This window comes from Rattus rattus, chromosome 18 (assembly GCF_011064425.1).
Source record: "Rattus rattus isolate New Zealand chromosome 18, Rrattus_CSIRO_v1, whole genome shotgun sequence".
NCBI classification, from domain to species: Eukaryota; Metazoa; Chordata; class Mammalia; order Rodentia; family Muridae; genus Rattus; species Rattus rattus.
The window spans coordinates 32,905,801-32,922,508 of NC_046171.1; the positions used below are offsets into that span (position 1 = coordinate 32,905,801).

The window sequence follows — 16,708 nt, forward strand, 5'->3', positions numbered from 1 at the left end:
GGATAACCTCCTCCATAAAGACCATATGGACTCCGTAAGGCAAAACAAGAGTAAATATACAAGAGTTAAGGATCATGACAAAGAGAAACTTAAAAGATCAAATATTCAAGGACACACAGAACAAAGACAAGTGTGTAAGAAAACAATAATCTATTGATCTTGCACATGCCCTGGCAACTGGTGATCTGTTAGAGACAATATATTATTGTGAACGAGTTTATCTGTTTTGTAGTTTGCCAATCAACAAAAGTGGAATACTGGTGTGTAGTCAGTTGGAAAATCTTGCTTAGTGCTCTAAATGTGTCAAAATATTTCACTCACCTTCTCAAGCATCCTCGGGGGCAAAATCCGCTCCAAAGGTCCACCAATGAGATTAATCCTTACGAGAACATGATTTCTCTCCACTGATAATCCATCAATTATAAAACTCCTGAAAGAGAATATACAACCATTTTGCTATCTCCTTAAATGAATATGGTTTGATTTTTACATCATGTCACTAGATTGCAAAGAAACACACACATATATACATATATACACACACATACAGACATACATAAACACACATACATAAATACACATATATACATATACATATACTCACACATACATGTACACATATATACATACATACACACACATACATATATACACACATACACAGAGAGAGAGAAACAAAAAAGTATCTGCAAAATATAATGGTCATCAGCATATTTACAGTACAGAAGGCTACATTCATTTTATAGATATATTTTATAACTTCTTTGATAAAGAGGAAACAATTGATAGTTGACATGAGACTAGTGAGATTAATAAAAATATTACCTTGATAAATGATCCTATACTTATAGAAATGAGATTAGGACCCATATTACTTCTCAAGTGACTGAACTGTATCATTAAGAAAACTCCTCTTGAGCTGGAGAGATGGCTCAGCCATTGAAAACTAGGCTGACAACCAAGGGGACAAAAGCTTTGTCTGTGTTCGACAGTGGCCCCAGACTACAACACACTAGGTGCTGTTGTGCAGTTTCTGCTGCTGCCGCGGTTTCCTTTCAGTATTAAACCTCAACATCAAATGAAATATCCTATAACTGTCCATGACCTGGGTAGGAAGGAGCTATACTACTATCTATGTTCTGAATTACAGACATCAGAGCAATGACAGCTACTACCTGTGTGTTCTATAAATGTCAGCAAGATTGAGGTAATGGCAAGTGTGATTTATTAGTAGGGGAAAGACATACAGCTCACTTGGCAGGTAATCAGGATGCACGAGTATAAGCTGACATAATTAGGAAACTGGAGATGGGGTGGCTCTAAGAGAGATATAAAACCAAGCACTGTCTTCAAAGGGTCATTGAAGAAAAGGATGGGATTTTGAAAGTACAACGACTGTGAAAACTTAAGAAAAAAAATGCTAAGACAAAAGGAACAAACGTTACATGTAGTACTCTCCGAAAACATATACCATTATCTTTCTGGGACATTCATGCTTAAATGGATGGTTACCTACTGTGTCATTTAAAGATAGTAATTCTGCCAGAAAGTTAGTTTCAAGTAATTTGTAAGGCGACTTGCTGACTGTATCACTCTAATGTCCTGTTGGTTAGTGTGGTGTGGTTGTTGTTGTTGTGTGTTTGTTTATTCTAACCTGTGGTTCTCTGAGGTCTCAAAGGTGTTTTCTTCCTGTGCATGTAATAACATGCTGGATACTTGATACTGAGCCTCCAATAAGAGAAGGGCATCCAGATCACAGCACACCACGCTTAGTAGCCTACAGAGAGAAGAGAAGGAGCAGTCATGTAAAGTACAGTGTGGACATTCTTCAGATTTCAAAGTAATTCCTGAGCCTGCGACACCAATGTTATACAAATATCTACATGGTTATTTCACATTCCTTTCTATTTTGAGTCAACCTGTAGCCCAGGTTGGCCTGCACACTCACTTTGTAGCACAGGATACTCTCAAGCTTGCAGCAATCCTCTTGTCTCAGCTTCACAAGGGCTGGAACTATAGCCACAGGATATCATACTGACCTCTCAGATTTATTTTAAAGTATTTACAATTGTAATCTCGGCTTCAGAAGTTATTCTGAATGTTTAATCCAGATTTTTCGATCTGGATCTATATCACCACAAATTATGAGTACATTCTTTGTAGCCAGGTTAGGTGGTGGGCACCTATAATCCTAGCACTTGGAAGGTTGACACAGGAAGAATGCCATAAATTTAAGGCCAGTTTGGAATATAGAATATCCTGCCCCCCCAAAACAAAAACAAAACAAAACAAAAAACAATAGCAAAAAAGAAACAAAAAGACAATAGCAATAACAACAAAGAAGGTTCAACAGCTACCTAAAGAGTCATCAGGAAACATTACCAAATCCATTACAACTACAAACTACCATAAAGTTTTTCAATAATTAATTACAGAAGGAACGATGAAATGATGATTTTGCCATTAATCTAAGACATTTTGCTCAGGGTAATGTGAAAATGGCAGTATCAAAATTGTTTTTCTCGAGATGAGAGGCATTAGGACATCAAGTGGGAACCTCAGAAATCAGTGACTCATTCGACTCGCACCTTTCAGTAGATGGGAATTAACACGGAGACCCAGAACTCGACGATGTGCAGAGCCCGAGAGAGACTGTGGAGCACTGGATTCCATCAAAGCCCTTCTCAAGGTTCAGGGTCAAGAGGAACAGGAGGCAGAAAGAGTGGATGAACCAGAGGTGATGGAGAACCCCAAGGAAACAGGGCCTTAAGACACAACAGGACTGCGACTCTGGCAGCATACGCAAGGCCTACACAGGTTCAAGCCAGACAGGGTCCCAGCACTGAGAAGGGAAGTAGACATGGGCTTCAACCCTAACCAAGGAGTTATCCTTAATCGATACCCACTGCCAAAGGGAAAATCTGTTTTCTCCAATGAAATATCAGTGGGTATGTCAACCACACTTCAGGGCAGGCCTCATGGGCTGGAATGGATGAACACCACAAAATGGACTCTGTATTTTTCTGTGTGCTTTTTGTTTTGTTTCCTCTCGTGTTGCTGGTGGTTGTTTTTAGTTGATCTGTTTTGGATCTTTGGCTTTTGTTCTCTTGAAAGAAAGAGCTAGAACATGAAGTTAGTTGTGTAGGGAGGTGGGGGAAATCTGGAAGGAGGTAGGAGGAAGGAAAGAATATTATATATACCAAATTCCTACTGTTTAGTGAGGGATATCTCCTTAATGAGTTGTTAGCCAGGGAGACACCCAAAGTTTCCCAAAATGATATAGAATATTGCTGTATTATGACTGCTACATGGACGTCCACTAAACTATCACTACCTTTTCATGTCTGTAGAAATGATATGAATTTCATATCTTGGCACATCTGCATGTTTTACCTATTCAAAGTGTACATAAACATTAAGATTCTTACAAAAAGATAGTTTTTCAGTGACATTGCCTAGCACTTGGCTACAATGATTCACAAGCTATAAAACCAAAGCAAGGTCCACCAGGACAGTTCACTCAACTTACAGAAGTCAAGAGGTGATCTGTTGCTGCTGTTTAAACTCAATACAGATGGAGACACACGAAAGACTAGATGTCTAGGTAAAGACTCAACTGCTCAAATCCAAAACCACGGAGAAAAGAAGAAAGGGGTAAGTAATGGACAGCTTTAAACATAAAGCAAGCTCAAGGTTAGTTAGTGACAATTGGAAAAAATAGCACATAAAGGAGTTAAGGCTGGGTACAATGATCTTCTCATGAGGATCTGAGGTGAGTCCTCAGAGCCTATGTAAAAAACAAAACAAATAAAGGACAGCTCTGTGTGGTGTTGTCTGCGATACGGTGGGGCCTAGAGAGAAGAAGAATGGAACCCCTGTAAAAACCTAGAGAGAGGAACATTAGGAGAGAAAGCTGAGAGAGAAGTGGGGTGAGGGAGAGAACTGCCACTGCTGTGATGTATGACATGACAGGAGGCCTGGGGACTGAAACCCCCCAAACTTTTTGACTTCTGTGGGTTTTCAGGAGATGGTGAGAGGTCCTCCATCATGTGATTTGGTCTGCCACAGTCTCTGTGACAAGAAGCTGGGTACAAGGGTAAGAGCATAGATTTATCTTCATGTACAGGGATTGGGGACACTGGGCTTGTGTTCCCGTCCCACCTGTAAGCTCAAACCTTCAAAGCAGTAGCCTCTCAGTTGAAGAGGAGTGGAGCTGAGAGGCAGGTATTTTGTAATAAACACATGGGAACTCCTAGCGGACTGGACATGTGGTATCAAAGGAGGAATCAAGGATGATAGGTTCAAACAAGCAAGATGATAGGATGCTGAGTTCAAACAAGCAAGAAGAACTTAAAACCTTTTCCTTCTTTCAGGCTACTGAATTGATGGTGAATGTGACCATCAATGGCACTCTCAATTAACATATGAAAGGAGAGGGGGCAATGAGGTGATTCATGTGAACAGGAGAAACTCTATTTATGAAAAAATTCAAGACTCAACCAAATCCTCACTTGACAACGAAGACTTAAGGCCAACAGATGAGATAAGATTTTAAAAATCATGCAACCATTGGTAGTTTAACAAATTGAACTACACAATAAATCAAAAGGACTTTAAGCCACTACCTAAAGACTATACATGGACTGACCCTGGACTCTGACCTCATAGGTAGCAATGAATATCCTAGTAAGAGCACCAGTGGAAGGGGAAGCCCTGGGTCCTGCTAAGACTGAACCCCAGTGAACTAGACTGTTGAGGGAGGGCGGCAATGGGGGAGGGGTGGAGGGAACACCCATAAGGAAAAAGGGAGGGGGGAGGGGGATGTTTGCCCGGAAACTGGGAAAGGGGAATAACACTTTCAATGTATATAAGAAATACTCAAGTTAATAAAAAAAAAAAAAAAAAAAAGGACTTTAGACTGCAACCAAATATAATTCACTATGAGGAGAAAAAGGCAAGTATATCATTAAAGTCTGCCTTGATGTAATTCATGACAATTATGGAACCCAGCAAAACCACATTGTTTGACGAGATTCTCATTAAGGTTACAAAAGACAAAACAGTCTACCCTCCTCCACTTTTAGAAGAAGGAGAATCTAAGAATTTACAGACAAGAACCAGAGATTAAGTAATAGTTGTGGCTTAAGAAAGGCTCTAGGACAAGCTGTCGTATGCCAGGCCAGATCAGTCTGCCTTCTGCCAGGTCTAGCTAACAATGGACAGGAAAGACTGGGGAAAGACACATGGTTATAAACCTTCTCCACCATTCCCGTTTAACACTGAACGTAGGACAATGCATTCCATTCACAAGACAGAAAATCAAGTTAAATAAAGCAAATAAACTCAAGTCAGCCCATAGTTGGTCCTGTCTTTCCAATTCCTTGAAAGGGACCTCATAGTTGACCTCCAAAAAGACAAAGGAAAGGCCAGGACTGATGCACCCTAATGGTGCCTAATTTTATCTGTCAACTTGACTCAATACCTAGACAGGGGTTCAGGATAGCTATGGTGTCCAAACGTCAAAAATTTAAACTCAATAGAAGGCAAGGATCTTTGCATTATTTTTGTAACTTGCTTATTCAATTTTTGGGCACGAATTTTATAGGTGATAAGTCATGAATTACCCTAGATGCACAGAACACATGAAACTCAAGACTGATGATCAAAATGCGAATGCTTCACTCCTTCTTTAAAAGGGGAACAAGAATACCCTTGGCAGGGAATAAGGAAGCAAAAATTAAAACAGAGGCAGAAGGAACGCTCATTCAGAGCCTACCCCACATGTGTCCTATACATATACAGCCACCCAATTAGACAAGACGGATGAAGCAAAGAAGTGCAGGCTGACAGGAACAGGATGTAGATCTCTCCTGAGAGACACAGCCAGAATATGGCAAAAACATAGGCGAATGCCAGCAGCAAACCACTGAACTGAGAACAGGACCCCTGTTGAAGGAACCAGAGAAAGGACTAGAAGAGCTTGAAGGGGCTCGAGACTCCACATGAACAACAATGCCAAGCAACCAGAGCTTCCAGGGACTAAGCCACTACCCAGAGACTATACATGGACTGACCCTGGACTCTGAACTCATAGGTAGCAATGAATAGCCAAGTAAGAGCACCAGTGAAAGGGGAAGCCCTTGGTTCTGCCCAGACTGAACAGCTAATGAACGTGATTGTTGGGGGGACGGTGGTAATGTGGGGAGCATGGGGAGGGGAAGCCCATGTAGAAGGGGAGGGGGAGGGGGGAGGGGGATGTTGGCCGGGAAACCGGGAAAGGGAATAACAATCGAAATGTAAATAAGAAATACTCAAGTTAATAAAGAAAAAAAGAAAAAAAGAATATTGTAAAATATCCATCTGTACATTCTTGAGATTTGTGTATATGCATAGTTTCAATTTTATAGTGGTGTGTGGCTTCCAGTGTGCTACCTTCTAGGACAGATAGTGAAACTGCCATCACCAGATGTTGCATGGACTTACAGGGGCTAGACAAATGAAACACACAGATTAGCAACACAAACAATAGACATTTAATGTTACTTAGTAAACAGGTGTTATTATTTGATTACAAGGGTGCCCTCACAGTCTGCAAGTTCCTAGTGCACCATTCATCCTTGCTAAAACCAGTTGGCTTCCCTAATGCGTTACAGAAACTGCAAAGTCTTAAAAAGTTTGGAGGGTAGAGCCATGAATGGATACATCTAATACCAAAGTACAAAAGGGGATCCTACCACATGGAGGAGGAGAAATGGTCACTGTGGGATTCCAAGCAAAGTGATCTGAAAAGAACCCCGAGACAAGTCAGCAAAGAACAAAAGGAGGACTAGGCACAGAGACGCCAGCAGAGAGTGTCCAAGTCAAAAGAGCAAACAGCTTGAAAAAAGAGTGTCCAAGCAAAAGAGCATTCCTAGCACAGAGGAGCAGCAGTGAAGGGAACAAAGCAGGCAAACAGTAAAGACATAGGCCAGGGCCAGAGGAATATGAAGGACCAGGTCCAGATAACATCAGCAACTGGGATGGTTCTGGACCTTTCTACACTCACACATGTGTAAAATTCTCAAAAAAATTAAAAATAAAAATACAACCATTAGATAGGATTCTGAGTGTTCCTAACACACATGAATGATACATGATCCAAGCAGGATGCAACAATTACCCTGATCTAATATTACACATTGTATAGTATACTAAAAAGCACATATTACCTCATAAATATGTGTATGTGTTAAAACAGAATATATAACATGAGTAAGTACATATATTTTAACAACTGAAGGCTCTGTAGTAAAAAATAAAAGAATAATGTCAGAAACTGCAATCGTGACATAGGGATAATTCTGGCAGCTATTACAGCATAGTCTGAAATTAGGCAGGGGTATATTGCAGTATATTTAATATTGCAGAATATTTAAGAATATAGCTTAGATAAGACAGTGGTTTAAGGCAGAACATTGTAAGCATTATTGTAATGAAAGGATCTTTGAGGAGAACATATGCTAGTCTCATTAATCCCATGATGCTCATATCCTTGTGAGCCCCTTCTGCTGACTGCAGACTGCAACTGTGATCACCCTGGAACTAGATGAGTAGGTTAAAGAGAGGAGGCTGGATGTTTGAGTGGTATGATGAGAGGCAGTGTTAAATGGCTTAGGCTGTCCCAGCCTGTACATGCTATCTGCCCACTGTACATGCAGTAGTTGGTTTGCTTGTTAGATCAACTGTCAGGTACCTGTGTTGAAGCAACATTGACAGAGTGACTTAACTGTGGTCATTCACCTCATTTCATCTTAGCACATGGAGGTAATATTAAACTGTACATTATTACTAGAAGAACAGCTCCTGTGTGCCATTGGAGGGGCACACTGATGTGGCACAATGGAGCGGTTTCACAGAAAGACATTATTCAAGTCAATCTTAGAGTTTACAATTGTTATTAATCATTTTGATCTCTTATACTTAATTTGTTAATAAGATAGTCAATAATGTAGCATACAAAAAGTATAATATATATCAGTTTTACTATTATGAAAAATTTAAGATATTCACTGTGGATCCTGGAATATAACCCCCATGGATATGAGAGAAGGAAAAACAGTAGAAAATCAAAGGCCAATACATCAGAACTAAAAGTATGATCCTGTCATTCAATTGATAATGAGAAAGCAACTAGAACTTATGGGGGGGAATTTATATACACATATACACATATGTATGTGTATATATGTACATATATGAGAATTATGTAGGGAAGCCAGGAGGATGACACTTTAAACACTCAATATACTTACTTAAACTAGCAATGATGAATTAAACATTGCCATGAAAACAGAAAGTTTGTTAGTAATAGGAAAGCATATAATATCTCATGAAATATCAGAAGCATAGGATCTGTATGAACACTGCTATTATTATACGACTGAAGAATATAAGTATTCTGATAAGGAAGCAAAGATCCTACCTACATGATAAATGTAACAAAATGTGGATTCAATTTAGACACATTATTATCAAAACTATTTTCATTACAGTAGTAAGACAAAATAACTTTAAAGGAATTCATCAAATAATTTATGCATTTTCATAATCCGATAGAGAATTCCCCCATCAAGTGCTTCCTACTTTCCAAGCTTGGACGAAGTATACTATACTTCACATTGTAGTTACCCTCACAAATATAGTCACTGTTAATACTTCACCCATCAGGACCCAAGAGCAAAAAGGTTAAGGGTCCAGCCTCATGTGACCCACACAGTCAGCCACTTGAGGATGCAGCCACACCATATAATATTGGTGCTACACAAAACATTGAGATTAAAACAAGTCCCCAAGCTGTAACTCTTCTAGGAGGAAAACCATAAATGTTAATGTTTAATTAAACACTGTTTAATTAAACAGAGATATCTAGCATGTTTATAGATTACATAGATTATTATAAAGATGCCAACTCATTCAGTATTGATTATACGATAAATACAATGGTAATTATAATCCCAGTAGTGGGGTCAGTGTGACAAGCTGATTCTCAATTTTATATGGCAAGAGATCAGAAAGGAGGCAGGGTTTTTGTTGTTGCTGTTAATTCTTTTTTTTTTTTTAAGAGCAAAGGACTTTCCCTACCACTACTTGTAAACTAGTATACAGCTAGAGAGCAACTCAAACTACTTGATATTTATTCAAAGGAAAAACAAAAACGTAATGAATAAAATAGGAAATTTAAAAGGGCCTTTATCTGTTAACAAAACCCAAACAGGAAACACCTTTAATATGCATTTATAGCCAAAACATGGCATAGTCATATAAATGGGATATTATATGATAATTACATGAAACTACGAATACATGTAATATTAGTTTAAATTACATAATGCCACATAGAAATAGCCAGATACAACAGGCTATATAGTCTATGCTATCATTAACATAAAGCCCAAGGAGCAACAAATTAAAATCTTGTTTAGTAATGCTTATCTAGGTATTAAAATATTAATTAAAATTAAATGCTATTAAAAGATAAAAATAGTAACCATTATTTGGGAAAAGAAGTATCTATGAAAAAGCAGTGTCAAACAATATTAATGAATTCTTACTTGACAAGGAGTGTATGGATAACTGTTCTATAAATATTTATTAAACCACGTGTTTAAATTTTCTTTAATATTTCATTAAAAACAAGGGTTATGCTATAGTGGGATGGGGAAGAGTACATCGCTATATCCATAAGAAGCATAAATGTGAGTAGATGCAGTATACTAACTAATACTATTATCTTAATGATAATGCATACAGACTCTTGCCAGACTTGAGATCAGCAAATACCATTTGCTACTTTATTATGCATTCTTCTAATAAACAAATCTTAATGGCTCACTAATTATAGCAGCTTATTTTTATAAAACAGCAAATAGACTAAACATAGACTAAACATAGAAGGAAAAAAAACATAGAAGGAAAAAAGACTACTTTTGCTAATGTGGTATTGAACCTAAGTTAATAAAGTAAATTAAAGTATACATATTATTTTAGTATTCTCTCTGCATTAAAAAAGCAAAAAAATTACTAAAAAATTTGTTTCAAATCTTACTTGCAAGATTTATAAGCAACACAATGTCAGGTTTGATTTTTGTCCAAACCTAATTATAAGAAAAAAATGATTCTTTTACATTTGATACAATAAGGTTATATTCAGAAATATTCCTTCAAGGCAAACCTGATCTATACAGTCAGTTCCAGGCCAGCAAATGCTACAAAATTAGACTCTATAAAAACATCAAAAATATTCCAATAGCAGTAGAGTGACGGCTCAGAGGTTAAGATCACTGGCTGTTCTTCCAGAAGTCCTAAGTTCAATTCTCAGTATCCAAATGGTGGCTGACAACCATCTGTAATGTAATCACATGTCCTCTTCTGGCATGAACGTGTACATGCAGATAGAGTACTCATATACATAAAATAAATACATAAATTTAAAAAAAATTATTCCAGCAAAAATTAACATTATCTATCTTAAATCCAAAGTTATTGGTATATCATGTTTTAACTTGTGAAATAAAAGATGAAAAAACATTTCAGATATATTTATACAGTATTATCAACAGCAAATTAAACTTAAGTCTTAGAAGAGTACGTAGCCTTAGTATGAGTAGAAATAGAGAGACTGCTGCCCCCACAAAAACTATCTTAGGCAATGTCTTATTAGGTAATTTTTATCGAGACAAATTTCTATACACCAGAAAACACAGAGAGACTAGGCAAAAGCATTAGCTATCAAGTATTCTCTATTCCCAACAACACTAACTAAGGTACAACTAATGAGTTAAATTAAGCCGCACCGTCTAGGACTCTTGGTAATGTGAGTTGTTGAATGAAGGCGATAAACATAAAGGAGCTTGTTTGCCTGTAGAGCATCTTCTGAAGCATGGTGTGAGACTGAACATGGAGGATCGAACCCTTTTCTACTGGGAGAGCATCTGGAAACACTCAATCAAAACAGCCAACCTAACCTGAATCCAGCTGTTGGACAACATTCAAACATGGCTTGCTCCCCTCTCCTTGGGTGCAGAAGGCTGCATTCTCATCACTAGTAGACATCTGAGGACCCTCGAGAGGATGAAGTTTTACACAGTTCTCATCATCCTTACAATTTTTTTTCCTCCCTGGCTACCAAAAGCAGTCCTTTTATAAAGAAATACCAATATCTCTAAAGTATATTCCAAATTAAAACAATCCCAATTTAGGAGCCCTGTTTGTTCCTACTGAAAGAGGGGGAGAGGCAGAAGGTGTCAGTGCATAGCCAAGAGATTTTCCTAAGTCTTCTCGTAATAGCGAAAGTTACTCACATGTTTATTGTTGCTATTATATGTGCTTCAGTAAACAAACTTCTTACTCATAACAGGGGGATTGGAATGTCTATCTAAGCAATCCAATGTTGTTTTCCTGTGGCCTGTTGTAAAATATAATGTATCTGCTCATATGTGCAATGAAGTTTATTATCATATAACCTTTCTTCGCAAGAGTGGCTGAGCACAGGCTATATAACTGCACTGAGGGTGTGACAGGGTCATGGTTTCTTCATCTTGTCTCAGAGGAAGCCATCTTTGATTTCTACACCTACCCTGAAAAGTCCTGTGGGAAAGCACCTAACTCTATTCAGGGTTCAAATGTCCCAGATAACTGCATGTTCTTGGCTCTTGTTAAACTTCTTGCTTGCTGCTCCCCGGAACTGCCTGCCAGGAGTTTCTCTGTGCTCCTTCTTTTTTAAAAATCTCCCTGTAATAACATTCAGGGTTGGTCCAGGAGACGTGTTTATCTCCAGAAGGATGCTGGCTTATTACAAACTCTCAATTAGAGCTTTGGTTGTGCTCAGTGGTGTCTGCGTTGGTACCCAATAACAATGACTTGGTCAATATGAGTACCAGAAGGTATGGAGAGAAATGCAGCTGCTATTCTTTCCAAACCTAATCTAAGAGAGTCACCATCTAAGCGGCCATGGTGAAGGACTACTATACTGTTAACACATAGGAACTGATGAAGAGCAAGTAGCTGCCTCTACATGTTTTACTAACAACAGGGAAAGAGTTTCTTTAAAATTCTGATGTGCCAGGATGGGTTGGTACATGAGGAGGGGGGCCTTTGCCCTTCTCAGAGGAGAATGGGATAGGGGGATGGAGGGACGGAGGGAGATGCTGTGTGAGGGGTGTTCTGGAAAGAAGTGGGGCTGCAATCAGGACGTAAAATGAATAAATAAATTAATGGAAAGAAATTGAGACGTTAACCATCTCAGAAGAAGTTCACTAACTGGAAATGCTTCACGCATTGCTAAATCTTTTAGTCTTGACCACGAAGAAAGTAGTGTGCCATGTAATTTTGGCCTCTTTGAGCTTTGGGGGCAGCAGGTCCTGTATGTATTCTGCTCTGCACTACTTAACAGCTCTGCTAGTTGTGTACAACCGGGTCAACAATAAAACCTGGATCTCAGTCAGTCTCCAACCCAGCAAGTCCATCTTTGGGCTTTTAGCCAGGTAAATTCAACAACAGCCCACAATCCAGTGACAGGCGCAGGGCTTCAAGAGCATCTGGCAAAATGGACTGCAGGAACTACATGCAAATGTCTAAAATTTTGGAATAAATCCAATTGCTTTTGTTAGGAGAACAAAAGACCTATTTTGGTCTTATTTTGACAAAAATAAACTACAGGCTCTCACAGGGCCATACTGCCCAGAATCCCGTTTGGGCAGGCTCATGGGGAACTGAGGAAAAGGTGACCCCATCGTAAATGGATTATGTTGTCTTCTTTGCAGAAGTAAATAGCCCTTCACTGAGCAGTCATGTAAGACAACGCCATTGTCTCAATTGCCTTGCTCAGTATCTGAAAATCTTCATCATAGGGGTTTCTAGCTTCCTTGGTTAGGGTTATTTCTAAGTTTTCTTTTTTTTTCCCCCTTTCTGAATTCTTCCTAACACTTTTATTTCTGGTACATGAGAAAGGTAGGGTTAATTACAAAGTAGAAGGCTACTTCGCCAAATGTAAATTTATCACTTCTTAGTTTTCCGCATTCTTTCAGATCTCTCAAGTATATGATTATTTTATCTATAAGGATACTTTAAATTAAATTAAATTAATTCTTAAGAATTGAAAGTGAAACTGCCTAAAAATGTGAAAAGTAATCTCCAGATCCATGGACTGCCATGAAAATTCCAATGACTTCCTCACAGAAAAGGGAACAAAGAAATTCTAAATTTCTACTGAAAAGAGAAACAAACTTAAATATAAAGAAAAACAAAAGACCAAACAGAACAAAAAAATCTTGAATACTTCAGGAAGCTGGAGATTTCTGGCTGTACCATGTGATGCCTCCCTGAACTAGGCTTGTGATGTTTTGCTGAAGCAGACCAGTAAGAAGACACGGGATGTTTGGGGAGAGTCTAAGTGGGACCCAACAGCCAGTGACCTGCATCACTGTGTAACTCTTCATTGGTCTCTTCTTTCTGATATTGACTTCATAGCGAGAGGAAGAATGGCAGAGAACTTCTCCTGGTATTTCAGTTGATTCTGGGTGCTCCTAGTGACTCCTGCTGATCCAGCAGAAGCCTGGCTGTTTCGGCTGGATCCTGATGTCACTGCTTTTTCGTGTTTCGTGACACTTTTTGAACTGGACTTTTGGTATCCTCATACTACCAAACTAGACTACTGGCATCTTGACAAAGGAGATTGGAATCACCTCGAAGAACTACTTCTAAGCAGGTCTACATCCCCTTGTCCTATTTACCATATTTTCTCTCCTACCTTTGGATGGTGGGCTAGAAAGGGGTAGAGGGTCAAAGCATTTGAGAACACTTATTAAAGTAGGTTTAAAAAAAATCTAAGGCTACAGAAAGCAATATCCAAAAGTGACAAATAAAACTGCATAAAATTTAATAGCTTTTACATAAAAAATACCAAACAAAAACCAAGCAATTTTCCTTGATAGCCCACAGAGCTGTACAAAATCCTTGAAACTAGACTTCTGCCAGAGCAATCATGTATGAGATGTTTAAGAACTCAAAATGTCAACACAAGACAATGCAAACAACCCAGAAAATTAATGGGCAAATGAAATGATATGCTTTCAAAGTAGCCAGTGATACAGAAAGGCAAGGGCTGCACATGTACTGGCAGGGTGCCTGCCTCAGTTTCACCTCCAGCAGCACGTCAACCATGCATGGTAGCATAATCCAGAACCTGGGAGGTGGAGGCAGGAGGATTGGCCTAACTACAGAAGAAGTGACAGTCCAACCTAGATAACATGAGACTCCTTTAAAAAAAAAAAATCATGAAGAAAAAAAAAAGAAGAAAAAAATCAGGAAAATGCAAATCAAACATGCATTAATATTCTGCTAATCTTATTGCTGTTATTCAGAAATTAAGTAAGAATAAAGGATGTTGAAGGTGTAGAGGGTGAAAGGGAACTCATTCTTTGCTGATGGGAATACAAATTATCCTGACAGCAAAGGAATCGGTGTGGATGCTCCTCACAAAACTGCAAAGAAACCATCACAAAATCCAGATGTACCACTCCAGGGAACATATTCAAATTCTGCAAGGTACACCTGCCCATCTGCCTTGGCTGCAATATTCACAATATCCAAGTCGTGAGGTTACCATAGGCATATCCAAACAACTGTGCAGGAAATAAATGTGGTGTGAATACACAAAGTGAAGGTTTAATCAGCCATTATAACAAAGAATTTATACCATTTGAAGGAAAATGGATGCAACTAGAGATCATGTTAAGTAAAATGAGCTAGACCCCCAAAACAATGTATCAAATGATTTTTACACATGGATCCTAGATTCTATTTAGATTCTTCCTCCACCCTTTCTTTGTGTGTGTGTGCGTGTGTGTGTGTGTGTGTGTGTGTGTGAGAGAGAGAGAGAGAGAGAGAGAGAGAGAGAGAGAGAGAAAGAATGAGACAATCTGAGGAAAGGAAAGAGACTACAAGGAGTGGGAAGAGGAAGAAATGTGAAGACATGGAGGTAAATACACCAAAGCATGTGGTACACTTAAAGCATCTTCATAAAACTCATCAATAAATGCAGTGAAGACACCAAGAAAGCTGGGGCTATTCTTAGAGAACCCTCCATTTGCTTTTCCATTGATCTGCTATCTTAGGGTTTTGCTTTGGTGAACAGACAGTATGACTAATGCAAGTCTTCTAAAGGATAACATTTAATTGGGGCTGGCTTACAGGTTCAGAGGTCCAGTCCGTTATCACCAAGGTGGGAGCATGGCAGCATCCAGGCAGGCATGGTGCAGGAGGAGCTGAGAGTTCTACAACTTCATCTGAAGGCTGCTAGGGAAGACTGACTTCCAGGCAGCTAGGATGAGGCTCTTACACCCATGCCCACAGCCACATACCTACTTTAACAAGGCCACACCTCCTAATTGTGCCACTCCCTAGGCATAATACAAACCATGACATCATCTCTTTTTATCCTTTACTTTGTTATGTGACAAGATCATGTGGGTATATGATCTAAGCCAATTACTAGCTTCCTTCTTACCTCCCTCTCTTCCCCATCATCCCTCCCACATCCCTACCAGCCCCTTTCTTGAATTCATGACTTTTTTGTTTCGTCCTGTGACCCATTTAATCGGATCCTCCTGTGTGTCCATTGACTATCCACTGAACCCAGTAAAGTCAGATGGTTGCTATGCTCATGCCATCTTCTTAAATATTCTAATGCCTGTTTCCTGAGCCCTGGCCACCTTTCTGCTCATCAGCCAAGGTCCTTGAAGCTATAAAAAATCAAACCTAAAGGCTTCTTTCCAGACTAAGTGAGTAAGTAGGTGGTGTACTTTAAAAGCCCCTCTCTGAAATACACACTCAAAAGAGCAAAGGCTGCAGGCGTAGCACCCAGTATCATCTATAAGCCAGACTTATAAGTTTTTCTTCTGTAGCTAGAGAAAATTTCACATAAACTAGAGATTATGCTGCACGTATAACTCAAATGTTCATAAAATTTACTGTGTTCTTAGGGTCAGTTCAACCTTATTCTATAAAAGTGCCACTTTCTTTGATAGCTGAGTGTAATGTGCCCGGATAACTGAAGATCCGATTATATTTCTAACAGGTTCTCTCCTGCTCCAGCAGAATTCAAGAAGAGAAGGAGCAGACAGCAGGGAGTACAAATACTAAGTACTCTGTAAATTCGGAATTACCAGCCTTTAAATAGGGGATAGCAACTAAAAAAGAGATCACCATGGAGGATTTAAATGAAACAGCTCTGTACTCAGTAGATGCAGGATAGTCATGGCTGAGAACAGTTATGGGGTTATAGGTCAGGGAAGTATTTACAGCTCAAAGGCTCTTGGGATGTAGAAGTATCAGCTGAGAGCAGCCCTGCAGGTCTGCCTGTCAGGAACTGCAGATCACCTTGAAGCCTGGAGCTTGGGACAGGTCCTGGGGTGAGACCTCTGGTCTTAAAGGCTGGAAGCCGCACCTACAAAGACAAATGTCCCTGTGCAGCTGTGCTGTCTAGCATTGTGTCAACTCAGTACCAACTATTGTTATTTCTGAGCTGGAAACCCCCAACTGTGAAAATTTCTTCAGCGGATTAGCCAAAAGACAAGCCTGTCGGGCATTTTCTTGATTGATGTTTGTTGTGGGAGGGCCCTAGTCACTGGGGGCAGGGCCACCCGTTGGGCTGTAGCCATTTCCTCCAAGT

General features: G+C 39.2%; 1 protein-coding gene across 1 annotated transcript in view; it reads right to left on the minus strand.

Moving 5' to 3' along the window:
- Positions 1–16,708, minus strand: part of Tbc1d32 (TBC1 domain family member 32) — a 207,532-nt gene that overhangs the window by 78,245 nt on the left and 112,579 nt on the right. Inside the window, exons 23-24 of the mRNA XM_032888330.1 lie at positions 1,655–1,777; positions 322–430 (exon numbers count right to left, since the gene is read on the minus strand). Of these exons, the coding sequence (XP_032744221.1) occupies positions 322–430; positions 1,655–1,777 (232 nt within the window). The remainder of the gene's footprint in view (positions 1–321; positions 431–1,654; positions 1,778–16,708) is intronic.